This window comes from Petaurus breviceps, unplaced genomic scaffold (assembly GCF_028583685.1).
Source record: "Petaurus breviceps papuanus isolate PSGF00001 unplaced genomic scaffold, PetGlider_PUasm1.0 90743, whole genome shotgun sequence".
Taxonomy (NCBI): Eukaryota; Metazoa; Chordata; class Mammalia; order Diprotodontia; family Petauridae; genus Petaurus; species Petaurus breviceps.
The window spans coordinates 9,622,969-9,650,895 of record NW_027187332.1 but is presented as its reverse complement, the minus strand read 5'-3'; the positions used below and the strand labels follow the sequence as shown (position 1 = coordinate 9,650,895).

General features: G+C 35.9%; 1 protein-coding gene across 1 annotated transcript in view; it reads right to left on the bottom strand.

The window, feature by feature from the left end:
- The window catches only part of GPC5 (glypican 5), a 1,030,830-nt gene that overhangs the window by 474,280 nt on the left and 528,623 nt on the right, over window positions 1–27,927 (bottom strand). Inside the window, exon 7 of the mRNA XM_069067362.1 lies at window positions 13,104–13,229. Coding sequence (XP_068923463.1) covers window positions 13,104–13,229 — 126 coding nt within the window. The remainder of the gene's footprint in view (window positions 1–13,103; window positions 13,230–27,927) is intronic.

The window sequence follows — 27,927 nt, the reverse complement described above, 5'->3', positions numbered from 1 at the left end:
AAGGAAGGAAGGAAGGAAGGAAGGAAGGAAGGAAGGAAGGAAGGAAGGAAGGAAGGAAGGAAGGAAGGAAGGAAGGAAGGAAGAAAGGAAGGAAGGAAGAAAGAGAAAGAAAGAAAGAAAGAAATTCAACAAGGTATTAGAAACACAGGACAGGTGTGGAGAGTCAGCATGAACTAGTAGCCTCTGCTAGAAAAACCTCTTCCCTCCCCATTCCCCCCGCCCCAACACACACACACACACTCCTTATATTCACATATAAACAAGTTTTAGCAAGCATTTCTGGACTGTGGTGGGGATAGTGGAGGGTGCAAAGGGAGGTATACTAAAGGCTATGTCAGGATGTTCAGAGTATCAAAGAACATCATTTACACTTTGTAATAGCAAACACAAACTTTTTCTAAGATGCTAATGTAGGAAGCATTTCCTGTGTACTTTGGAGAAACAAACAAAATAATACCTTAAAAGATCCACTCTGGAAACAGGTAGATTGAATGAAGACAGCTGCAAGACATTATTTTTCAAGAAGAGGCATGATTAAAGTTTGGAGTGGTGCTGAAAAAGATGGGCTCTTTAGGTAGTGTTTTCAGACATGACTAAGATTGACAAGGATGTGCTGAGGGCCTCTAAGGAGAAGAATGGGTGTACATACAATTGAATAAAGGTAATTTAGCAATTAAAGACACTAGCACAGTTGGGTTCAAACTAAATGAAGAACTCAAATTCAGTTTGTTGTTAAGGAAATTTAGGTCTTTTTCACAAATAAATATGTTCCAGCCATGACAACAGAGGCCTTCAACTACAAGTTCATTAGGTAGTCACAAATTGTAATTTTTCCTCACCTCCCCCACTCCCTTCTCCCTTCCTCATCCCTGCTCTGATAGATTATCATCAGTTCTCATAGAATGATATGCAGATTTTTTTTATTTTCTCAGATTAGTCTTTCCATTATGGTTGCTCCAATTTTTTTTCATGGAGATGTCGCATGGAGATCACATGGAAATCTCTTTTCTCACCCTGGTTCTGGCCATATTCATAGGACATGGCTATTTATGAATACCAATTTTTTTTTTTAGAACAAGAGAAAAAGTAGTGTGGAGATTTCATAGTATCTAAGATTTCAAACTAGAAGGAACTCTGAAAGTCATTTCAGTCTAATCCATCCATTTTACTGATACAGAAAGTAATAATGTTGGGGTGGCTGGGTGGCATAGCAAATAGAGCACCAGCCTTGGAGTCAGGAGGACCTGAGTTCAAATCCAACCTCAGACACTTAACACAAAACTAGCCATGTGAATTTGGGGAAGTCACTTAATCCCAATTTCCCTACCTCCCCACCCCCTCCAAAAAGCAAAATAAAATAAAATAGATTCATTTTAAAAAAGAAAGTAGTAATGCTCAGGGAGCCTAAGTTACTTGCCCAAAATCAATCACAGTGAGAATAAAAGTAAAGAGGCAGGATTCAAACCTAGATCTTCTGATAATTAATGCATTAGAATGAAAAATAAAGAGCATGCCTAAAATATTGTTTGAATTTATGAAGGAACCTTATAAAGAAAATTATATGAGTAATGAGTCTAGTGAAGTCACAGTTTTCCTCTCAAGGTTTCTTCATAAGTTCAAACAATATTTTAGGCATGCTCTTTTTGGAGATGACCTCCAGAGATCTTTACAACGAAACTCCACTGTAGTATTTGTAATTGTATAAACACATTGCACATCCCAAACCTCAAACCCCAAACCCCCTACTGGGCAGTTAGATGGAAAAGTAGGTAGAATGTCAAGAGTCAGGAAGAACCTGAGTTCAAATCCAACCTCAGTCACCAGTTATATAAATCTGGGCAAGTCATTTAAACTGTTTCACTTAGTTTCCCCATCTGTTAAATAAGGATAATAATAGCACCTCTCTCCCAGGGTCTTCATGAGGATTAAATAAGATAATAACTATAAAGTTCTTAGTACAGTGCCTGGCACATAGTAAAGACTATATAAATGTTAGCCATTAATATCATCTTATTGTGTTATATAATTAGAAGTCCTTGGGACAATTGTCCTTCTAGGAAAACCAAAATGGTAATGTTATTATTAATATCATCTTATTGTGTTATATAATTAGAAGTCCTTGGGACAATTGTCCTTCTAGGAAAACCAAAATGGTAATGTTATTAATTTATTTGATGAACTTTATTTTAAAATCATTCAATTTATTAAAAGGAAAAAGATATGATTGATATGTCTGTGTGTATGTTAAAGGATGGTTTGCTGAAGTTGTGATTCATCTTTGTACCACCCATAACTGGCTCTTCAGTTGCTTCCAAATCAAAAGCTAAACAGTCTAGTTAGCTGGTAAATGCTTTATAAAGCAGAGCAATTTGTCATCTGGGCTGTGACAAAACTACCAGAAAAGAAAGCAGTGAATTTGCAAGTAAAATGAAGAGGAAGCCGCTAATTAGGAATCCCTGAACAACAATGTGTTTCCCCAGAGCAGCTTTGAAGTTTTTCTTTTTAATAAAGAGCTAAATAAATATATACAAGGAGAGTCTACTTGTGAATGGCTATCCAAAGACACATGCTAAAATGCCTTATAAATTGTGGGAATGCGTACAATGATAGCCTGAGTTGTGTATGGGTGTATGTATCTTGAGGCTTAGTGTTGGCTGGGAGAGAGTCCTAAAAAGAGAGTGACTTGCATCTCTGCATGAATAAATTTCTAATTAGCTGTTTGTGCTGCTACTTCTCTGCTCAACAAATAGCATGCCCTTAACCAAACTAGTAGGCACAAAATCTTTTGTAGAACGGTGTTTAGCAATTGTACCACTGGATGATATCGAGAGACTTTCTTTATCAAACAATGGTCCTCTGAAGTCTCTAAAGCTGAAAGGACATCTTAATATCAATGTTAATTCCCATTCTTAAACTACTTCTTTAAAATTGTATGATGGCTTGTGATGACAAGAGATAAATTACTCTCATGAATTTGTTCCCAAAATAATACAAATAAGTCCACATGTGGATTAAAGTGATTTTCAATATTAAGGAGTGCACAATTATTAAGGTAGCACCTAGGTGGTACAATAGAGAGAATACTGGTCCTCTAGTCAGAAAGGCTGATCTTCCAACATTCAAACCTGGCCTCAGACATTTATAAACTATGTAACCCTGGCAAGTCACTTAACCCTGTTTGCCTCAGTTTCCTTATCTGTAAAATGAGCTAGAGAAAGACAAGGCAAGGCACTCCACTATCTCTGCCAAGGAAACCACAAACGGGGTCAGAGAGTTGGACATGAATAAAAAACTAAACAACAGCTATATATGTATGTGTATATGTATATACACATATATGCACACACATGCGTTTACAAGCAATTACCAAGACAGTTAAAAAGTAATTCACAAAAGTAAAAGAAAGTAAAAGTGAGATTTTATTTATTTATTTTTCTTGGGTTTGGGTTTTTTTTTTACTTTTTGGAAAGGAGAAGGTAGGGCAATTGGGGTTAAGTGACTTGCCTAAGGTCACACGGCTACTTTTTGTGTTAAGTTGTCTGAGGCTGTATTTGCACTCAGGTCCTCCTGACTACAAGGCCAGTGCTCTATTCACTGTGCCACCTAGCTGCCCTACCAGCTTTTATTTAACCAAATTTTGGTCAAATAAACCTCTCACTAAGTGTTTAAAATAGCAGCTGCTTTAATAGTTATGCAGGACAAATAACAACTTTATATAGCACTTTAAGGTTTATAAAGCACTTTACATACATTATCACATTTTACCCTTACAACAACCATGTGATGTAGGTGCTATTATTGTCCTCATTTTACAGTTGAGGAAACTGAAACTAGAGGAGTTAAGTGACTTGCTCTGGGTCACTCAGCTAGTAATTATTTGAGGCAAGATTCAAACTCAGGTCTTCATGACTCCAAGTCCTGTGCTTTATTACTACACCATTTATACTACCTAGTGTACTACACTACACTACACTACTGAAGAGCATCTCATTGCTATTTATTCTGACAACATTTTATTGGCTTGGTTTTTGTCCATGTCTTTCTGTAACTATCTGTCCTTTTCTCTCCTTCTTTTTCTCTACCCCCCCACCTTTATCAATCTCCGTCTTTCTCTGCCTCTCTACTCTGCAACCCTTGAAATCTTTCCCTACACGCCAATGACAGTACAACTGAATGTTCTGTGAAACCTTCCACAATTTTCACAAAGTTTAATGCCTTGCTAACTTTAGGCAATCCTATTACTTAGGATACTCTTCAGTCCCCACTTGTTTTCTGTAGCTTGATCCTATATTCAGAAAGTTGGAGCTAAGGGCTGAAACAGGCGAAATCAGGGAAAGCAAAGCACAAGATGGAAAAGCTGACATTTGGTTGTGTCTTCAATTAAGTTCAGCTGGGCTGAATGCTACATGCCTTGTGCTAAGAATGATTCCTGCTGGAGTACTGCCGGCAAATGGGTCAAAGAAACAGTGACAGTCAACAACCATTCCACTTTGCTTTCCATTTATGCACATAATAGTTATTTTGATAAGGCACATTTTGCTTGCTTTCCCAGGAATCCCATAATTATTAATTGTTACTTCTTCAGTTAACTGCTTTAATACTTCAAGAATGTGTGATGTTACCAGTGTGGATGATATCCCTCCACTGATGCAAATTGCCACCTCTCTACAACTTTGTATAGATATAGAAATGGCCTGTGAACTAAGACTAACATGGTAGTAGCTAAGGAAAAAATTTTATTTTGTATGTCATATTTTGTAAAGAATGATTTGAACACCTTAGTACTAAATACAACATCTATTTATAGCCTCACATGGGCAGGTAGGTGGCACAATGGATAGAGTACCAGGTCTGGGGTAAGGAAGACTTATTTTCCTGTATTCAAATCTGGCCTTAGAAACTAGTTAGGTGACCCTGGGCAAGCTGTTTGCCTCAGTTCCTCACCTGTAAAATGATCTAGAGAAGGGAATGGCAAACTACTCCAGTATATTTGCCAAGAAAACCCTAAATGGTATCACAAAGAGCTGAACATAACTGAACAACCAAAAATAGTCTCACACTGACCATGGAAAGAAGACATCTAGAATAGATCCCAATGTCTAAAACACTGTTAATTCTACTTTAGTGTACATAACTTCCTGATTCCTAGAATTCTAAAATATCTCACAATATGCCTTTTAATAATTCTTATCAATCAGGACATTGTTGAAATATAGTAAAACATATAGTACATAAACTGAAATGTCTTCTCTATCCACACCCCACTGCTGAATTCCTATTATTTCTTTAAAATCCAATTCAAAGGAAGCTTTCCCTTATTTCTCCCAGTTCTGCATATCGGACTTTCTCTAACAGAGACACATTACATTTGTACCTTTCTTATGCAGTTATAAAACATCATTTTGTATTCCAGTTAACTCTAGAGTCTCCTAACATATTTCTTTTTTTTTTTTTTTTTTTTTTTTTTTGGTTTTTGGAGGGGGGAGGGCAGGGCAATTTGGGTTAAGTAACTTGCCCAAGGTTACATGGCTAGTAAGTGTTAAGTGTCTGATGCTGGATTTGAACTCAGGTCTTCCTGACTCCAGGACCAGTGCTCCATTCACTGTGCCACCTAGTCACCCCACCTAACACTTCAATGACCATGAGGGCCAAGACCAGTAGTATGTTGCAGTTACCTTGTACCAGCCCTCAAGAATATATTGTTAAATATTCATTATGAGCTTTTATAACTTAGAAATCAGCAAATGCTACAAACCTTTGATTGATTTGTTGTTTTGCTGATTGTCTAGAATTAAGAAAGTGATGAAAAAATGTTAATGCAAATTAAACCTGAAAGTGTATCATGTTTAAGGTTTTTTCAGAGAACCACTTCTTGAGCATTTAGCACCACTGGCCAAGATCCTATCTTAACTATGTTTTATAGCTCCTTTACAACTTATCAGTCTAGTCTAAAAATAAGAGGCACTTCATAAGCATTTGTTTAGCTGGGAATTATTGAATAAACTTTGTAAGGTAAGGACAATTTGTATTTATCTACTTGACTGGAAATAATTTATTTTCTCTTCTTCACCCCTCCCAACAAAAATTCCTATCACCAAAGAGAGTAACATATGTGTTAATCAGTAATAGTCACTTCTATCTTAACACTAGACCCTAGTGGTCATCAGTGCTCAACCCTGAAAGCATGCCAAAAAATACAGTTCAACATTCTGGCAAAGGTTCAATTAGGAACATCCATGTCAACAAGATAAGTCATCTAGCCTTATGTCCCACATCAACTTTGATATTTTACTGAAGAGGTTCCCAGTTCAATGTTGAAAACATTCTTAAAACAGAAATTCTTGATAAAAAATATTACATTTTCCAAGGTAAATTTCAAGTCAGTATTTACCAAAGTAGTTTCAATACAGTACTATAATTCCATTTTTATCTGCTTTGCAAAATGTGTTAAACAACAAGGGATTTGGGTTGTAAGGGAGGGAAATTTAGCGATACCAATTAAGTGATTCTTCTAAGTTGAAGTGACTCTTAAGTTGCATATTTGAAGATTTAGACATTCTGAGATTTTTTTCCCCATATCTTTTCCTGTATTTCATTTTAATTTACAAAAATATTTTCATATTGAAATGTGAAATTATGGTAAAACCTAAATAAATAGATGGTCTTTAATGAATTACAAACTTGAAGCCTATAGCATGGCAAAAGGGAGTACACTGAAATAGAATTTTTGGAAGTGGAAAAGTGCCTCAACAAGTCAGCATATGACAGTATTCTCTAGAAAAAATCAAGCATCAGAATGATTCTAGAGCGAAAATATTCAGGATCTAATACAATTTTACCTGGATTGGATAAAATTGTAAATTTATGTGACATGCCTTTATTCAGATATTTGGTCTATTTAGTATACATTGGTGCTCTTTATCAAATGTGTTATAAAAACAAAACAAAAATAATTATTTTTTTTCTTTTTTTTTCAAAAAGCTCGGAGAGGATAATTAAGAATTCTCAGTTCTTTCTCCTACTACTCCCAAATGAACATACAGTACTTGAAGAAAGGCAAATAAAAAGCTGGCAAGTCTATTTTCATGGCACTGTGGCAAGAAATAGCCAGAGAGACTAATTGTCATAAAGTGATGGCTAATACCTCAACGTAATATTCTTCTGGCTATTCAAACTTATAACACATCTGTTTCAGGAATTCAAAGGAGAGAAGAAAATGGATAGCCACCAAAGTCTTAAACCTTCTCATCATTCAAAACAATATATTGCGTGCTATGGTGAGATTTATGATCATTTCAAAGATTTATCTCCAGTTGCCTACTAGTTCATTAGAATGGACTGTATGACTGAGCTGAGGAATGATGACTCCCAAGTGACTGGTTACATAAAAAAAGTATTTGTTTTACCTTTATGTCACTTTATCTTTGCATCTTAGCTTTTATCACTCCCTGGAGAAATTGAAGATGTGTAGTAGGCATGAGGCAGATGATCATTCTTCATAATCACGGAAAAATGATTTGATGCATTGACTAGGAACATTCATTTTGTTCTCATATAAGGGTTAAAGAAAAGCATGATTCAGAATAGTAACTACAGTAACATGAGCCATCAAAATCTGAAGCTACAACCACCAACTACTTGCAACCCTCAACAGCTCTTAACCTTTACACAGTTCTTCATTTTGGAAATGAAGATTCTGGCTCCTGTAGAAGGGGTAGAGTGGCTGCCTAGCCTTTAAGTGAAGTACAGTGGGGATGAACTGAAAAAGTTCCAAGGTCAACAAATTACTGATTGAATTAGGGAAGAACCAATTCTAATTATAAGTGGGAAGATTTTTGTGAGGTCGAAATGGGAAAGTATGGTAAAGAGGAGGAAACTATTAGCTGAACTATTCACATACAAACATCAATCAGCCAACAAATCAGAAGATTTTTCCTCAGGAGTACAGCTATGATCTTCAGAGAAAAAACTGTGGTATGGTAGGAAAGTACATGAGGTTACAATGGTAGAGTGGCAGGGTACACCTTATTCAGAACATGAAAGGAAAAAATAAAAACCAGGGCATTGCATAACTGAACAGTGGGGAAGATCTTAAAGATAATCTGAATTGCAGTTCTAGATTTGGGCTTGAAATTTAAGGTCATCTAGTCCAACTACCTTATTTTACATTCAGGGAAACTGAGCCTCAGAGATTTTCCTGAAGTCACACAAATATTAATTAGCTGAGTAAGACTTTGAACTAAGGTCCCATGACTACAAATTCTGCACTCAGGCTGATCCCACCTGACTTCATTTTATAAAGAGATGAACTGATTTGCCCCACGTCATTTGGTAGTAACTAAAAGATTCAGGATTCAAACACAACCTTTAACCCCACATCCTATGGTCCTTTCACAGTCTGTTTTTGGTGACTTTTTTGGGTTAAATAAAGGTTAAGGGGGAAAAAGAAAAAGAAAGCAATATCAATTTAAAACTTATTACAAAACTATAAATTAGATCATGGAATTTAAAATCCTGCTTAAGATACACTATCTATGTGACCCTGGACAAGTCTATGCCTCAGTTTCTCCATTTGTAGAATGTGGAAATAATAGTTCCTACTTCTCAAGGTTACTGTTAGGATGAAATTAGAAAGCAGATGTAAAGCCATTTATAAATCTTCAAGGTAGACATAAGTGATAGGCATTGGTAGAAGTAATAGCAACAGTAACGGCAGCAATGGCAGTAGTAATGGTATAGGAGGATGAGGGAGAGGAGGAGGAGTGTCATTAGCATCCCCAGAAGCACCATAAGGGTAAGTTAGAATTATTTTCAATCAATTCACATTTTCTTTAGGTCACAGTATAGTAATGATGAGATATGAACTAGTCAAATATGTGCCACCTCAAAATATCAGTAACTGTCAAACCCACTTAATATCATACTAAGAAAAAATATGTAAATTTAGAAGATGGAGAAAACAAGTAAGCCAGTTTTTTTATTTCATCTACACAAACTGGAAAGGAATTAGATGAGCATTTGAAAGTGGACTCAAAACTTGATATGGTATTAACACCAAGAGGGGTAATATTTGTAGGCAAAGAATCCATTGAATAATCTTCCAATCACACCTAGTGGCAATGGCTGTCCTTGTTAATATGTATGTGACCATGATAAAGAAAATGGATTTCAAGAGAGCAGCTTTCAAAAGTCTAGGACAACAGGGAAGTATGATTTAAAGGTTATGGAAATATAAAAAAAGGTGACTGCCAGTTAAATGAATGGTCTGTGGCCACAAGAATAAATTAAGACAACACATTAAAAAGGAAAGGGAAGGGAACCGGCTGCCAAGTTAACTAAACTTAGAACCAAACCAAGACTTGAAAGGAAATTAAGCCAGGTTTCTAAAGAATAAAAAAAAACATAGTACCCTTGTATGGGGCCAAGAGAACTAAAGGAAGAGCTTGAAATAAGATGTAGTTTGCAAGGTACAAAATAGATTAAAAAAAAGTACTGTGAATTATGGCATTTAAAAGAAAATGTCATCTACCTGATAGGAGAGGAAAATTGATAACAGAGATGCCAAAAAATAAAAGTACTTTGATGTCTTTTTCATCTCTGTCCTCATTTTTGAATAAAACAATTAAGAGACGAAGAGACAACTAGAAAATGTCATCTGTTAGAAGAGGAAGAATAAACATGCATAAGAAAAGATCATGAGTTGATATATGGATGTCTCCCAGTTATTCAGGCTCAGCAACATGCCAACCAGGTATTCATGCACTGCTGGTTGTTTTGAGATTTCATAGAGGACAAAAGTCCTTGGAAAGTGGCATCAAAAATGGATCACCCATCTAAAAAGATTAGGGGGAAAAAGCCATAGTAAAGATCTGTCAGTTTAGGTTTAGTTTCCAGGAGGACAGGAGGGCAAATCAACAGATAATCAATTTGCAATCACCAGTCACGCAAGGGGCAGAGCAGGAACTGATATGTCTCTGAGAGAATTATTTTCCTTTATGATGAAGTGACAAGCTAGGCAGAGGAGAAGATACAAATAGAAGCAATTTATCTGGATTTCAGTAAGACTTTTGACATTGCACACTTTAGGGTATTCTTAGTAACAAAAAGTAGTGTCAGTGAAGAAGGAGGAAAAGAAGGTGAAAGGATGAAAAGGAGGAGGAGGAGGAGGAGAACAAGAAAAAGAAAGAACAAGAAGAAGAATATTGGATTTATAATTACAGCACTTGGTTCCGATTGAAGCTCTGCTGTTTGTTATCTGTGTGTCCTTAGGTAAGTCACTGAACGCCTCTACCCACAGTTTTCTCACTTATAAAGTGAGGGGAATTAGAATAGATGATCTTGGAGATTTCTTGGTTCTCAATCTATCATCTTAAAGCATAGAAATTTGGTCAGGATAAGCAAACTTTTTAGAATTCAGAAATTCAACTCCAAATGATGGGTAGATAGGGCAGTGGGTAGAGCTCTGAATCTGGAGTCAAGAAGATGAGTACAAATCCAGCCTTTTACACTTATCAGTTGTGTGACCCTGGGCAAGTCACTTAACCTCAATCTACCTCGGTTTTGTCAACTATGGAATGGGGACAGTAATAAAATCTACCTCTCAGGGTTGTTGTGAGGATTAAATGAAATAATATTTGTAAAATGCTTAGCACAATGTTAACTAATAAATTATTTCTTTCCTTCAGTTCATATAATTGACTGCATGATCTATTGATCTCCTACATGTGTTATGTAGTATGCATTGATTTTTAAATGAAAATTGATTTGGTTGTGAAAATGATAATAGGGTATGTCATGCAGAAATTTTCAAACCCAATACTAACCCTCAGCACTGAAGAGCCTATAAAAGGTTGCCCACAAAGGTAGTTATCTATAATTTGTACTCAACTCAAGAACATATATCTGATAGCATACCACAAGGGTCAGTCCAAAGTATATTATTTAAAATTCTTACCAAATGCCCAGATGGCAGAATTAAAAATGCAGATGACATTATGCTGGGGAAATTTTATAACATTACAGAAAGGATGTGCAGAATTTAAATGGAAATACACTCTCACAAAACCAAATTAAAGACACAAGATAGGGGCAGATGAACAAGAATCACATAAAGCAGACAAACACTTGGAGTACAATAGATTGAACATATATGTACAACAATATACCTAGTAGCAGCTGTCAAGATGATACATGTTAGTCCCATAGTCATACAGTTTTTGAAGTGCTAGTTTGTTGTTGTTATGATGGTAGTGGTAATGGCAATGGTGGCAACAGTGGTTGTTGTGGGTGGTGTTGTTGAATAGGGGGTAGGAATGACATAATGGTGATATATTATGGTTCATTATACTATTGTGTTATTTTATATTACAAATCATTCGTTGGAAAAAAATCCCACAACTTTTCCAAGTCTCAGTTTCCTTATTGTCATCTTACAAAATGCCAGTAGTAGATCTCTATGAATGTTTTGAATATGAATGACAAAATGATCATTGGAGATAAAAGAAGATAATATTGTATATGAAAGTGTTATTGAAAAAAATGTTTCTGTTTGGTTTTTAAGTTGGGGCCTGTGATTTCCCTGGTATAAGGAAATCTCAATGAGAAAAGTCCCTCTAGTAGAAAAGCAACTACTCTTCAATTTATGTTCTCAGAGAGTGACCATAATGATTTTAAAAGTACTGCATCAGCTATTGCTCTCATTGTTGCTGTTATTATTATTATTATTATTATCAAATTTTATTCTATGATTGAATAAAAACATTATAGGTGGGTATAACAATAGCACCTACCTCACAGGGTTTTTGGATCTGGACTTCCATATACCGAAAATAGACTCATATGTTATATGTTGTCAAGCACATCCAAAAAGTATAGTTTCTGACATAGTAAGTGCTTAATAGATGTTTTCATTCTTTTATTCATTCAAATACATAGTCTTAAAATATGAAGATGATACAGAAATTAGTGCGTCCAAGTGTTGGATGAGAGTCAATGAAAAGAAAGTTATAGAAAGCTTTCTCTATAGAGAAATGATGCTTAGAAAGAGGACAAATTGCCTGAAAAGCTTCCATGATATATCTAAATAGTGGTTAAGTCCTATCATCTTTACTTTTTGTATATGCCCCCTTCTCTCTTCTGACAGAGCAAAGACGTGGGTGCTAAGACTCTTCATCTTCTCATGCTTGGACTATTACAAGAGCCTGCTGGTTGGGAAATATCCCTCTCTATTCCAATCCATCCTTCAATATCAAATTGATCTACCTACAACACAGGTCAGGCTACACCCCAGTAGTCAATAAATTCCACTGCCTATCTATTACTTCCAGTATCAAATATAAAATCTACTGGTTAGCTTTTCAACACTTCTTAACCCTGGCCCCTTCTAACTTTCCAGTTTTCTTAATTCTTATTCCCCTCCAAATACTCTGCCTGGAGTGATATTAGCCTCCTTGCTATCAACCACACACACAGCACTCTGTCTCTTAACTGACTGCTCCTCATGCCTCCAGGCTGTCTCCCTCTTCATCTCTACCTATTGGCTTCTCTAATATGTATATGTGTTTGTGTATATGAGACTACCCCTGGTATAATCACATATATAATCATATTTACGTATATATGTATACATACCTCTGTGTATACATACAAACACATAAATACATTGTGTGCATTTTGTGCATATATAGCATATATATAAAATGTCTATATAATATACATAGAGAGATCTTGTTTGTACATAGCTATTCACATGTTTTCTCACTATGTTTCTCCTTTCTTTGTGCACTCCCTAGCACATCATAGACACTTAATAAATGTAGTTTCCTAGCTTTCTTTTAAAAATGTTGTTTAATAAAATACAGTATACTACCTAATTCACATTGGAAAAGAAAAGGGTTATGCCACTTTTAACTGACATTTCCTAATACTGCATCCCCCCTCTCTCTTTCATACACACACACACACACACACACACACACACACACAAACACACACACACACACTCACACATGACTTGAAGCCAGAAAATAAAGGGTCAGGGAAAAAAAAGCAAGGAGGAAATAAATGCCTATTAGCATTAAACAGACCAAAGGAAGAAAAACTACCTTTTGACCACATCTCCTCCATTCCAGCAGGGCAGTCCATCAGCAGCTGCTAATTCGTTAACACAAAGCTGATCCGCCAGGCCTCCATAAAAAGTCTTGTATAGACGCAGGCTGTGGATAAATTCTCTGAACAGAGAAACAAAGAAAATAATTAACACCAAAAATCTATAATAATGGCCCATAAAAATGCTGCTCATTGTTATATACATTACCTAGAATTTAACTTTATTGTAAGTTCATCTAATCATGCTTGTGCTTATTGAACAGGTTTTCAATATTCTTTCTCAACAAATGTAGCTGTCTTGTTTCTTTTTCCCCTTCAGTGCTATGAGTTTAAATTCATTCTTATGTTTCAACACAATCAACTTTTTCACTATATAAAGAGGGATTTTAAATTTCTCTAGACCTAAATGACATTTCTTTAGGGACCATTTGACTTCTTGAATTTCATTATGTTTTTGTCAAAATACCCTTAATCTACTACAGCTATCAGGATCAATGTAGATGCCCTAGACCTTCCACACAGAAGAGTCTATCATTGTTCAGACACTTAGGAGTGTCTAAGCATTCTTAAATAAGCTCTTTCTTGAGACGCACACATCCAATTTTCCTTTGTATAATATGAACCTAAAAAAACTTTCTTGAAGAGTGAAAATAATAATTAGACTGTCAACAAAACAAACCAGTTTTCCTTTGTGACTAAATTAATTAACTGATATGGCTACCTCATTACTAGCTGACTGTTAGGTTAAAATTTAAAAAAAAAACAACCTTCAGTAATTGGTCGATTCATTAAAAATGGCATAACTTGTTTGCACGTGCAGATATAGTCTCTGTTTTCTGTGCAATGATTCAATAAAATTAAAAATATCATTCAGGTCATATAAATATCTAAACCAGGGGTTAGGGAACTTGCAGCCTCAAGGCCACATGTGGCCCTCTAGGTCTTCAAGTGTAGCCCTTTGAATCCAAATTTCACAGAACAAATGCCCTTAATTCAAGGATTTGTTCTTTAAAACTTGGACTCAGTCAAAAGGCTGCACCTATAGACCCAGAAGGTCACATGTGACCTCAAGGCTGCAGGTTTCCACCCTTGATCTAAACTTTTAGGCGAGTGACTGGATCAACAAAATTACATCAGAGTTATTAGCACACTACTTACTGGGTACAATTTGATGCTCATTAATAAATATTATTTTAACAATGTTAGACCTTGTTAACTGCTCTCTGGTGACTATCAAAAAGTGAATAGGTCTGTATCTATGACTAGATTAGAATTTGCCACTAGATATTATTTGACAATAAACATATAAGAATAAGAAAAGATTGTTTAAGAATCACGTGACTTGAATCTTGAAAGAAGCTAAAGATTCTAAGAGTAAGAGATTAGGAGTGTCTCCAGTTATGGAACGCACTTAACTCGAACTAAGACAAAGGGACAATGTAACAACCAGTGAATGGCAAACTGATACATCAGCACATTTACTCAAATTCAAAGACAGAGGAGTATTCAAGTACCATTGAGTGAAGCACAATTAGTATGACTGCTGTGTTGCAACAATAAACTACACTGAAACACAACCAGAGCTATTGATGGTTAGGAAACAATAGCAACAGGTATCTACGTGGGAGATAGCAGAGATAGAGGAGCTTTGGACAGAAGTACCAATGACCCTAAGAGGGAGCACATTTGTCAGCAGATCAAGGAAGGAGATAGTATAGTTTCAAACTAAAAGGAATCACCAAGCACTGAAAGTAATAACAACAATAACAAGTAACATTTATATAATACTTACTATGTGCCAGATACTGTGCTAAGTTCTTTATAATTATTAACTCATTTGATCCTCAGGACAACCCAGAGAGGTAGATGCTATTATTATAGATGAGGAAACTGAGGTAAAGAGAGGTTAAGTGACTTGCCCAAGCTAGCATAGTTAGTAAATGTCTGAGGCTGGATTTGAACTTAGATCTCTCTGACTCCAGACTCTATCCATTGTACATTAGCTGCCTAATGTGCCATTACATAGTAAGCATTTAGTACCATATGCACTAGTGGGAAATGTTCATAACTAATATTTCATGTATAATATAATGATGATATATCATAGAGTAACAGCAGGAAAGGTTCCTGTTGATCATAATATCACAGGATCACAGATTCAGAGCTCAAAGTAACAATAGTTAATTGAATCAGAACCCTTCTTTGACAGAGAAGGAAACTGAGCCTCAGAGAGTTTAAGTTTTGGGTTAAGACTCACCTAGGTCACAAAGGTACTAAGTAGAAGAACCAAGATTTGTACCCAGGTCCTTTAGCCTCTAAATCTATGGCTCTTATCATGGTACAATGATGTCTTCCAAAACATTAGTCTGATCCTCTTATAAGTTGAGGAAACAAAGGGATATAGAATGATAACTATGTATACATATACATATATGTGTATATAGAGATAGATATCACTTTATATAGGGTCTTACCTTACACACACACACACACACTTACACACATATGTATGTATGTATATATGTGTGTGTGTGTATTTACCTTCTCTGTGGGCTTATTGCCCACAAACATATCAACATTTTCCCTACTTTGAAAAAACCCTCACTTGTTCCTTCCATCCTCACTGCTTATGGTCCTATATCTCTTCTGTCCTTCTCTCTAGGCTTTGGGGATACCACTCTCTTCCAGTTTTCCTCCTATCTATCTGACTATTCCTTCTCTAATTCCTTTCCCAGATCATTTCTTCTAATCATAGGTGTCCTTCAGGATCCTGTCCTGGGCCCTTTTATTTTCTCTTTCTATATTACTTCATTTGGTGACCTCATCAGCTCTTATGGATTTAATTGCCATCTCTATGACTATTATTCTCAAATCTCTCTCTCTTGTCTCTGTGTCTTTGCTGATCTACCTTGCATCTTCAACTGCCTTTCAGATACCTCAAAGTTTCAGAACTCTTATCATGGATTCCTCAGTATTTCTCACTCCCTATATTCAAGCTGCTGCCAAGACTTGTGGGTTTCAGCTTTGCAGTATCTCTTGAATATGCCCCCTTGTCTTCTTTGACACTGACACCACTCTGGTACTCATCATCTCAAGCCTTGATTATTGCAATAGCCTGGTGGACTTGCCTGCCTCAAGTCTCTCCCCACTCTAATTCAGCCTCCTTTCGGTCACAAGAGTGATTTTCCTAAAGTACAGGTCCAATCTTGTCACACACACTTTCCCCCACTCAATAAACTTCAGTGGATTCCTACTGCCTCCAGGAGCAAATACAAAATGCTATGTTTCACCTTCAAAGTCCTCCATAACCTAGTCTCTTCCTACCTTTGCAGTCTTCTTACATCTTACTCTGCTTACTCACTCTTTGATCCAGTGACAACAACCCCCTAGTTGTTCCATAAACAAGGCACTCTTCCTTCTAGGCTCTCTCCGCCTTTCTCTGGCTACTCCAGTGCCTCACACATTCTTCCTCCTTTGTCTCACTACAGACCTCACCGTATATAGCTTGTTTTGTATATATTTGTCTGACGTTTTTTATATCCCCCATGATAGCACAATTCTTGACACATAGTAGGCACTTCAGAAATACTGATTGATTGATTGATTGATCTTCAACTATCTTATATGAGCAGGGATTATTTGTCAGATTTTACAGCTAAGGAATTGATATACAAAAGTTAAGTAGCTTGCCTAAGGTCACAGCTAGTTTGAATTAAAATTGAAGCTGGAATTTAGGTCCCATCATAGAATATAAAAGAGTTAAGTGTACCTCTCAAATTTAGTAGAATGATAGGTTTTATAATAAACAACCTACATATATTGTTTTTGTCTGCCATGAGCTACATTTAGGTTCCACTAAATACAGTCAGTTTCTAGTTCTGTGTCTACCATGCTAGAAAGTATCCTCTAAGGGAGTAATGTGTGTATGCTATGCATATGGGGTTTGGAGGTGAGGTAGATATGTATCCCTGGTTACTTAACAGGACTAGATTCTGTGCATGAAGAGTGTGAAAGAAGTAGACAGCAGCAAAACTGCTCATGCACAGGTTGTCAGCCCTTGTTTCCCTGGAGCTCACTGAAAGCAAAGGAGATACGTGGACCAGCATAGTGATCGCTTCATCATTTCCATTGTATATAAGGTAGGCAGAGTGAAAAAGACCTGTCCACTGCTGAAAATATGTGATAACCAGATAAGAAAGCACACTCCTCAATATGCATTTCTGGTCCTGCCTGCCCCAGAATGGCAACCCAGTTAGAATTATCAAAGGGGAGGGGGGAAACTACTATATAGATTCTTTATTTTTAAATTTCTCTCAGCAATTAATGCAGTTTATTTAATAACAATAATAACTAGCATTTATATAATTCCTGCTCTCAGAAACTAAGTGCTTTAAAACTATTATCTCACTTTATTTTCACTACAATCCTGAGAGATAGGTGTTATTATTATCACCATTTTTTGCAATACAGTTAACTGAGGCAGATATGAGTTAAGTGATTTCTACAGTCACATAACTAGTAAGTATGTGAGGTAGGATTTGTACACAGATGTTTCTGACTAACACTGCATTCTATCCACCATAGCACCTAGCTAACTATGTTTGTTCATTCATTCATTTGTTGCTGGTGGTATGGAGAGAAGGGTGAAGAGAAGGGAATACCTGTGCTTTCATCAATGTGGAAGCTCCCTTTACAGATGCAGATTGAAAATTTTTCTATGATATGGATCCATAGATAACACATCTAGAGATGGGAAGCCCACCACCCTAATTTTACAAATAAAGAAACTGATGCCCAGGACTTTAAGTCACTTACTTAATGTCACACAGGTTGGGGGCAGATTTTTAACTTTAGTCTGGATTCCCAGTTCAATGTCTTTTAACTGCACAATGTTCCTCCTTAGTCCTGAGGCACTGGAGAGTTAAATGATATGCAAATGGTAGCTAGAATGTGACAGAAAAAAGATTTTTAACTTAGGTCTTTCAGACTTGAAGACCAACTCTTTATCCACAACACCATATTGTCTGGTCTGCATAGATGCTTAATAAATGCCTGGTGAATTAATTAGGGACAGGGTACCCTGAGAGAGAATTTAACACTCAAAAGGACCTCAGTGTCATATATTATTTGTATCTCCAGCACTTAATACACTATCTGGCACATGATAGGTGCTTAATGTTTATAGACTATTGGTTGAAGTGCAATTACTATTGAATTCTATCTAGCTGAACATATAGACAAATTCAAAATTTACTCATCTTGAACATTAAGATCGTGTTTCAAAGTTTAAAATATTTCTCAGTCTTCACAGAGAGTATTTTCTGCAGAATATTTCTAATTTAATCAAAGCCAGTACTCTAGAAATTCACAAGGGTCTTCCCTACCCCCACCCCCACTCCATGAAAGGGATCTTTCTAGGTTTTAGGCAACACATTTCTTTTGTTTAATGATTGCTATTGATTCCTCCCCTCCCACCCCAAACCAGTAAGTACACACAAATATAGAACCCAAATTAAATGCAGTGCCTAGCACTGTTTGACAAACTCAAGAGAACAAAGGTCAAATTGTGCAGTTTGCTAGTTAATGGCCTGAGGCAAAGTTAAGGTTAATGTGGCACTAATGAGCAAGCTCAAGCCTGTAGAGATGTCTGACCACAGCTGTCAAACAGAAGACATTTAAAATGTCAGTTTCTTTTCCAGTAGAGGAAATATGTAATTACATGTTGCTAGATAGGAACTATGTCTTCTATATCTCTTCTGTAAGTATATTTAATCTTTTAACTTTTTCTCCACTAAAAGTATTCATTTTGACCAAAGAGAAAAAAAAAAGTAAAGGTGATTCTTCAGAGCTGAATAACAATGTTATTTGTGATTTGAGCTCCCACATCAGTAACTTTTATCTTTAATATATTTAAATATTATTAAATATTTGGGGTTAGATTTCTCTGGTAAGGAGAAAGAGAAGAAAGAAGGGGGGAATGGAGAGGAAGAGGAGGAAAATGGAAGAAAGAGAGGGAGAAAACAGCTTTAGCCCATGAGACATTATTTCTCTGTACTAGAAAATGAGACATGGGATACTGTGCTTATTTGTGATGCAGAAAGATGCCCAATGAAGATTATATATATAATAATAGCAATATATATACATATAAAGATGAGTCTATTTTTGCACTTTGTAGAATTTGGATAACATTTATGTCTGATTGCAAATGGAAAGAGGGATTCTCTGACCCATGTTAGCGAAACAAAAACCCTGCTGTCTGAACCTGGTCTGAACTCAACCTTCATTATGGTACTTAGGACCAAAGTATCAATGCTGAACTCCTCAGGAAGGCTTTTCTTGGATAAGTGACTCCAGGTTTTGGACTCCCCACAGTGTCCTCTGAGGGCACATTCACATGACATGTTTTCCCCCTCATTAAGGGATTTGCTTGGCTTTCCCATTAATGTGCCAGGAGTATAGGAAGGAGGAAAGGAGTAGTATGAGGGAGAAAGCAGAAAAGACCTGTAGAAATCTGCTTCCATTGTCCCAGTGCCCCCTGGTGTGGCCTGTTTTGCTATCGCTCAGGCCATGTGCTTTTCTTTCAGGCAGGGTGATTTACTATTTGCTACTGTGCTGGCAGATTGCAGTTAGCTCTATTAAAGCATATGTGTATGTCTCTGATCCTCAGTTTTCAATGACCCCACACCCCCAATATAGCTAAAAGCACCATGAAGAAGCATTTCTACTGAAAGTATCATCATTTTTAAAAGGGTCATCTAAATCTCTCTTGCCAAAACAGCTCTGTTCAGGACTGTTGAAACAATCTTGAAAAATATACCCCTAAAAGCCTTGTTTATGATCTCTCATAAATAAGGGCTTTAACCACAGACTTCTTTGCCGTCATGCCAATAAGTCCTGTACCAAGAGTCCAAGGACTAAGTGAAATTGGTGTGGGTATAAAGAAAATGAGACTCTAGGCTTGAAAGAAACTTCATATACTCTGCCTCTTCTCCCTATGGCTACTTGTTTGATTTTCATAAGAATTCATGTCCTTAGTCTCAGTTCCATTAGCCTGGTGGCATTTTCTATTAATTTACGAACAGAAAAATTGTGGACAGAACACTTGTAAGGGGAGTGAGGCAAAGACAATATAATGTTGATAAGTTATATGGAATGTATATAAGCCAAGGAGTTCCATTATTCATTTTTTCAGGAAGTGTTTTTGTGTGTCTATAATACCAATAGCTGCTGCTGCCTTGGTCTAAATTATAGTCAAGAGAAGTTGCTGTTCAGTCATACCAATCACATCCAACTCTCCGTGACCCTATTTTGGCATTTTCTTGGCAAAGATACTAGAGTAGTTTGCCATTTCCTTCTCCAGCTCATTTTACAGGTGAGGAAACTAAGGGAAACAGGGTTAAATGACTTGCCCACAGTTACACAGCTAGTAAGTGTCTGAACCCAGATTTGAACTCAGGGAGAGGAATCTTCCTGATTCCAGTCTCAGGGCGCTATCCACTGCACCACAATCAAGAGAAGAGCAAACCTTCACTAGGACTGAACCAGTGAAATATTCTATGTAAAATTTATATTTTTGAAATGGAAATGCACCATACAACTACAGAAGCTCTAAAGGAACAAACTACTAAGCAGTCAAAGTAACAAAAACTGACTCATTCCTCCATGGCAATACTGCCATCATATACACTTAATCTGCACCCTATTACCCAATAGCCTTTTATCCAGTGTGGAGGAACCAGGCCTCACTTGAGGTTAAATCTGAACTAACAAGTAAATCTACTTCAGAAATTTGGGCGGGTCAAGATGACCCAGACTCAAAAAATGAGCGAACTGGAAGGGGAAAGGAGAGAGCATTTAGCCCCTACTTTACAGATGGGGAAAGAATTGTTGCTTCTCTCTCTCTCTTTTTTTACCACTGGATAATCTTTAGGAGGTAAAGCACAAAGAATATCAATGCAGATGACTCCAGAGAAGATGTTTTAACCAGTTCTGCTGTTGTCAAATTACCCTGGTATGCATTTATTTTTTTAACCAGTGGATTAATGCAATGATGCTACACAGGTCTGTCTTAAATCTGCGACTTAAATAACATAGACACTATTATCTCAAATACAGTAGTGTAAGGATCTTGGTAATCTCCCTGCTCTACTAAAGGGAGAGGCCTACAGGGAGGCTCAAGGCCCCAGTGACCCTGTTTTGGTAAGTCCTATAGTAATAGCCCAAACCCTTCAAGGGTTTAAATATCAACTGAAAGCCAATTTTCCAGGTGTTTCCTGAGCCCCCACTCTGGATTCTAGAACCTCATACAAACTGCCTTAAGACAAATAGCAAGAACTCTGTGCTTGGAATCTAGTCCCTTCCCATAATTCCTAGCAAAAAAGTAACTCTTATGGTATAAGTAATTATATAAATACATAAATGCAGAATCATTGTCCAGCAATATCTAAAATTCTTTCTCATTGGTATGATATGTCCTCAATAAAGTCTGGATGAATTCAATAGTGCTTTACCTATTACATAACTTAACAGAACTAATTACTGTTGTTGAAGATGCGATGATATAGCCATTGAAAAATGGAAATTGAAATTTTTTGTTGGCATGTCTTTGATAATCTGCTTCAAGGTAACCTTAATCATCTACTATCATTTCATCTGGCCATTCATTTGAGAGTTATTAAGTACAATGGTAAAAACTGAGATAAGTTTTTGATCTTCAAAATTCTTAAACTCAGCTGAAATACATTATAACCTTGAGCAAAACAATAGTCCTTGTATATCAGTGTTGCAATTAATAGGCAGAATTATTTCTACAATGATTTTACATGGAGCCAAGAGAGTGTCAAGACAATTAGAGAAAGATGTCTACTACGATCCAGAAATATCACACCTAGAACAATTCTATAAAATCAGGGGCGATTCTTGGCCACACATTCTTCCTCACTTCCCACAGAATAAATAGATGCCTTACTGAGTCAGGCTGAACCGTCTGGCATGTGTTACACTCTTATAGTCTTTACATTTTCAGAATCAATTCCAGGCCACCCAATATAGCTCCTAGCTAGTGCTTTCATGGGAATAATTTCCAGATGTAAGGCATGTGAGTATGGCCTGGTCAGCTTCCAGGGTGAACTTGTTTACTGGAGAATTCATTTTTCTTCCTTGGAGCTTTAGGCACATTTCTGACTTCCATGTGAATTGGGGCAATAACTATATCCAAATATAATGACACTGAGTTCACCTTATAACCTTCCAGTTCCTCTGAATTGAACAACCTGGGGAATCTGTTAACTTCCTGTAGTCATTCTGTTCTAACAGTATGAAATCTTTGGACAATTATCCCTAACATTTTGAACTAGTTCCTTCCTGAAAGACTTTTCAGAGGTTATTGATTTGGAGCTGAAAAGTACCTTAGAAATTCTCTACTCTAGTCCCCTTCATTTTATAGTTAAAGTAACAGACCCAAAGAGATTAAGTGATTTTGTCCAGGGGATTATCCACGTAGCATGTAGAAGAGACAAAATTCAAACCCATCTCCTGTGATCTGAAATCTAGCATTCTTTCCATTATATTTTGTTTTGTTTTGCAATCACCCTAATGATGAGGAGAAGCTAGCTTACGAAGGAGCGGTATGGCAAATCCACAATACATCTTCAAGCAATATAAACTAGATATACTTTATAATCTTGAACAAAGATTATGATCGAAACAACTTTGGCCTAGAGCCCTGTGAGGAAATATTGCGGAAAGCATCTTTACTGATTGATAGATCACAACTAGAGTAGATTTCCATTTTACTAAAAGCATGCAAAAGTACTATTGCAAATATTGGCATCTTGCTATCGAGTAACTGTTAAAGTGCTACTCTAGGGATTTACAATCTTACAAATAATCATGGTGCCCTTTCACTTCACTACTGCCTTGATACTCCTTATGTTTTCTTCTAATGGACTTCGAATGGCATGATCTATCATGGTGGCATTATAGGTTTTAAAAAATGATATATTTGGTTTTATACCATGCTCATTTCTGAATATTTCATCATTCTTCCTCTGGCCAGTAAGATATTCTTTATAAGAAGGAACAAAAAAGAAGGCGAGGAAAAACAGTTCAGCAAAACTACCAACATAGTGACCAACTTTGAAAATATATGAAATGGTCCACCTACATGTCCTCAGTCTATGAAAAGAATGGGGACATGATCTCTTATCTGGGGTTAAGCTTCATCATTATAATTACAAGTCAATACTCTGACACACATTGAATACCTATTAATTTCCAGGTACTATGCTAAGCTGAGATGAGGGTGGGGGGGTGGGGAAGGGGAGGAACTCACAATCAAATGGACATAGCAAAACATTAAATTTCTTTTTTTTATTTACATTTATTTAGTCATTATGTATTGTTTGCTTTCACCCTATATTAGTTCCTATAAATCTTCCTATGCTTCCCTGAATTCTTCATACTCGTCATGTCTTATGGCACAATAATGTATTATATCATTGTACCAAAATTTGATTAGTCATTCCCTAGTTAAATTGGCATTTAACTTGTTTTCAGTTCTTTGTTCCTACAAAATGTGCTACTGTAAATATTTTAGTGTAAATGAGACCTTCTTTTCTATCTTGATTTCCTAGTAGTATCCACCCAGGAGAGGGGTAGTGGCATTGAAGGATGGATTACTTTTTCAGATTTTGTCCTTTTCTTGCATGTGATTATAGATCAATGGTAGTTGTATATATACATATATATATATATATGTATATATATATATATGGATGTATACATGTATATTCCTATATTTTACTGATCTATGGGCAAAGGTTCTCTGTCTTATGTTTCTACAGCATGGATATTAAGAGTAGTCCTTTTAAATCATATAATATGTAGTGAAGTAATATGTAGGTATATGAAGTAATATGAAGTAATATATAGTAATAGTAGTAATATGTATTTAATTCAACCAAGAGCATTGTTGCAAAACCTCATTGAAAAGTCTACATATAGGATTCCTCAACATATTATCTAAGCTATCTCTCGAACTGTAGTATCAAGAAAGTCCTACAATATATGTCTCAAAACTATAATATATGTAGGATTTTACTCAGCAATTCCAACTGCAAAAATGAAATCTTCAAATGGTGATTGATGGTGTTGGTGAAACATGAGCTTTCAATAATTTCCAATTTCATCCTTTGTCTTAGGCTAACAAGTGGAGCTGAGAAATATAATCATGACATTTTTCATCTCCACGAATATTATATGACTCACTTCAAAGCCCTCTATCTTTTTTTTAGGTTCAAAAATAGAAGCAGTCTTTCTACATAAGAATTAAAAGAAGTAGTTTATTAGGCATCAATCTCTTCATTATATCTCAAAACATCTGTTCAGGTTCTAGATTTGGGCATAGGCAGCTAGCTGGTGCAATAGAGAAAACACTGGGCCTGCAGTCAGGAAGACCTGAGTTCAAATGTGACCTCAGACACTCATTAACTGTGTGACTTAGGCCAAGTCACTTTAACATCTGTTTATCTCAGTTTCCTCAACTATAAAAAAGGAGTAATAATAAAACCTGCCTCCCAGAGTTGTTGTGAATGCAAAATGAGATACTATTTATAAAATGCTTAGCACAGGACCTGGCATAGGACAAATGCTGTATAAATAAGGGAAGGGAATAAGTATTTAGGAAGTATTTATTTATAAAGTATTTGCAAATGCTTATTCCCTTACCTTTCATCATCACCCACTTATTTACTGGAGAACTTGAGAATAGTTAACATTTACTGTGGTTTCTCCATTTAAACAATACTCTATCTTTATCCTCAGACAAGTGTGGTATAGAAAGTGATAGATGAGAGATATATATAAGCATGCGATATGACTTTATTACCAAAGAAGTCATTCTGTGCAAAATCTCATCACAGAATAACCCTGTGGCATACAAATTTAGAAAATTTAAAGCAATGTATCCAAATTTATATTTTGAGAAATTCTGGTATTTCATGTGATATAGAAAGGATTTTTGAGAGAAAACTTCAATGTCAGTGATATTTTGCCCTTAAAAGGATTAAGTATAAATTTATCTAAGTATCAAAATACTTACCGTGAATATTTTGGGAAAGGCCTATGAAATTAGACAATTTTCTCTATATTACTCCAAAATTTCACATATCCCTATTTATCTTGGGAATATTCCATGTCCCTGTACCTGTTTGCATGAATTTTAAAAATAGATTTCAAGGCCCAAAGTGTTAAGTGGCCAAATTAGTCTGGGAATAGCTGCTCTGAAGGCACCAAAAAAAAAAAAAACTAATTGCAAATAAAATGAATAAAAGCTATCTATGATGCACTGCAGTGCCTCCTATCATACATATGTAACAACCACCATTTTGGGAGCAGGATAAATTCAACATTCTGTCTCTCAGGTTTTTTTTTTATTTTCAACTACATGCAAGCATCAATACATTTATAAAGGCATTAGCTCTAAAGGAATGAGTGGCAGGGAAGGATACAAAAAAAGCTTTAATAATGTATAATGAATGCGTCAAGAAATTTGAAAAAATAATTTACTTTGGCTTTTGGAGTATACTTCCTGGTTTTATAACATTTATTTTGGGGGGGCTTTCTAAGATTAATACTAAAATGATTTTATATCTCCTACACAATTTACAGGATGGGACAAGACTCTAGCAGATCTTGGTTGGTAGAAGGAAGTCAGATTGAGCTTAGATTTTTCATATAGAAGACATTATCTATAGCAAGAGATTATTTGTTTATTATTACCAAGTATAATAATGTTCAATAAACAATCATTTATGAAGGTACTATTTTGTTCCAGTCATTTAAAATGCACTAGGGATACAAAAACTAAATCATTTAGGTTCAAGTATTGTGACTACTGGACTTGGATCCAAGTTCCAACTCTGATATTTACTTTTATTTATGTTTTTTAGTATGGGCTACTCAATCTTTCTATACCTTTGTTTCTTCACAAGTTAAATGAGAATAGTGATATGCTGCCTTCTTATCAGGGTCATTATAAGTAAAGTATTTTATAAACCTTAATATTTTAATGCTTTACTGGATCTGTGATAAGAGTACCATGGGTACTCTTTAGACTGTTACAGAAATCAAATACTCCATGTCATCACATAATGAATAATTCCTGCCCATTTCATTTCATAAACCCTCAATACAGGATCCTAGAAAAGGCTTTTTTCTAGATCTTTAATAATTAGTAGATACCCATACATTAATTTAAAGTTCTATATAAGCATGAGCTATTATAATTATTTGGACAATAATATTGACTACTTCTCTAATTTCAATCAGGCAACACTAACGAAATGCAATATCATGAAATAATGAAAGACTATAGTCTTTATGCTAAAGAACATATCTTCTATGAGATTAGTTTGAGTAATTGGAATGCTAATGAGAACACGGTCTGAATATTCTCAGTTCCTTCCCAAGGATATAGCAAAATGGGTGAGAGTGGTGGGGGGGAGGGAGGACACACAAAACTTTTTGTTTAGCTGTGTTGCATTTTGCTACTATCAAGACATGCCTTTCTTTTCTCACCCTTGCTTCCCAGGTGGACATTTCATCTGTCTCCACCTGCAAGCTCCACGTTAGCCACACTTGGGAATTGGTTCCTGACTTCTCAGGAAGCATATAAAAACTGCTGGACTGATGCCTCATTATCAAGTCATCAAAGCAGTCTTGTAATTGGGACTTCACATCTGTTCTCCTGCTGGCTTTACCCCCTTTTCATTCCAGATCTCCTAATCCCTAACTGATTATTTGGACTTTTGACCACCCATGTTGCGCTGTCACTTTGGTTCCTATAGATCTCAGGCTCTCAGACATTGGCTTAAAACATCTTGCTTTGCCCTCCAGTATTTGTGCTCTTCTGGTTCCAGTTCCTCTACTTGGTTTCTGGCCCAAGACTTGCCTTGTAAGCTTTTATTCTAGCTTATATACTTCATTGTGCAATTCCTACTTCTTTATCTGTCACATCACCTAACATCAACTAACTCCCTGTCTAATCATGTTTTGTTCTTCAAATAATATTCAAATCATTGCAAAATTATTCTGTTCATTATCAGTCCATGCGAGGTGTCGCTCCAAATTAGAATACTCTTCATTATGCTGAATATGACATTCATTCCAGTAGACTAAATCCATGGATAATAAATAATAATGGCATATCTACAAATATTGATTTTTCATTATTGATTTTGTTTAATTATGTTTTTAGAAAACTGCTTTTTCTATGTAAAAATTTGCTTTTGTCTCTGTGAGGAATTACTAGTGAGGAAATTTCTCCAGCAATACCTATCAGCAAAGACTGAAACTTGCAGTCTTACATTATTGCCTGGGGATATAAGAGATAAAATGACTTGCCAATAGGCCACATAGTCCATGTTGCTTTACACAGAAAAAAAAATCAGGTAATTTGGTCATGAGTGAATTTAAATGATTTTTACCATGTCATATAGCTACTAAATATCTGAAGAATATTTTAACTCTAAATCTTCCCACACTCCAAGTGGACCACTGTATTAGATTCACCACACAAAGAGCACTATATTTGTATGGTGTGCTGCAGAGGACCAATTACATGCTTAAGACTGATTGAATAGTCATTTGATTACATGATAAAGAAATTAGTCTATGTGTTTTGACAATAACTAATATGATAGATAAATAGACAGACAGACAAATAGATGATAGATAGATAGATGATAGGGTGATAAGGAGATAGATAGATAGATAGATAGATAGATAGATAGATAGATAGATAGATAGATAGATAGA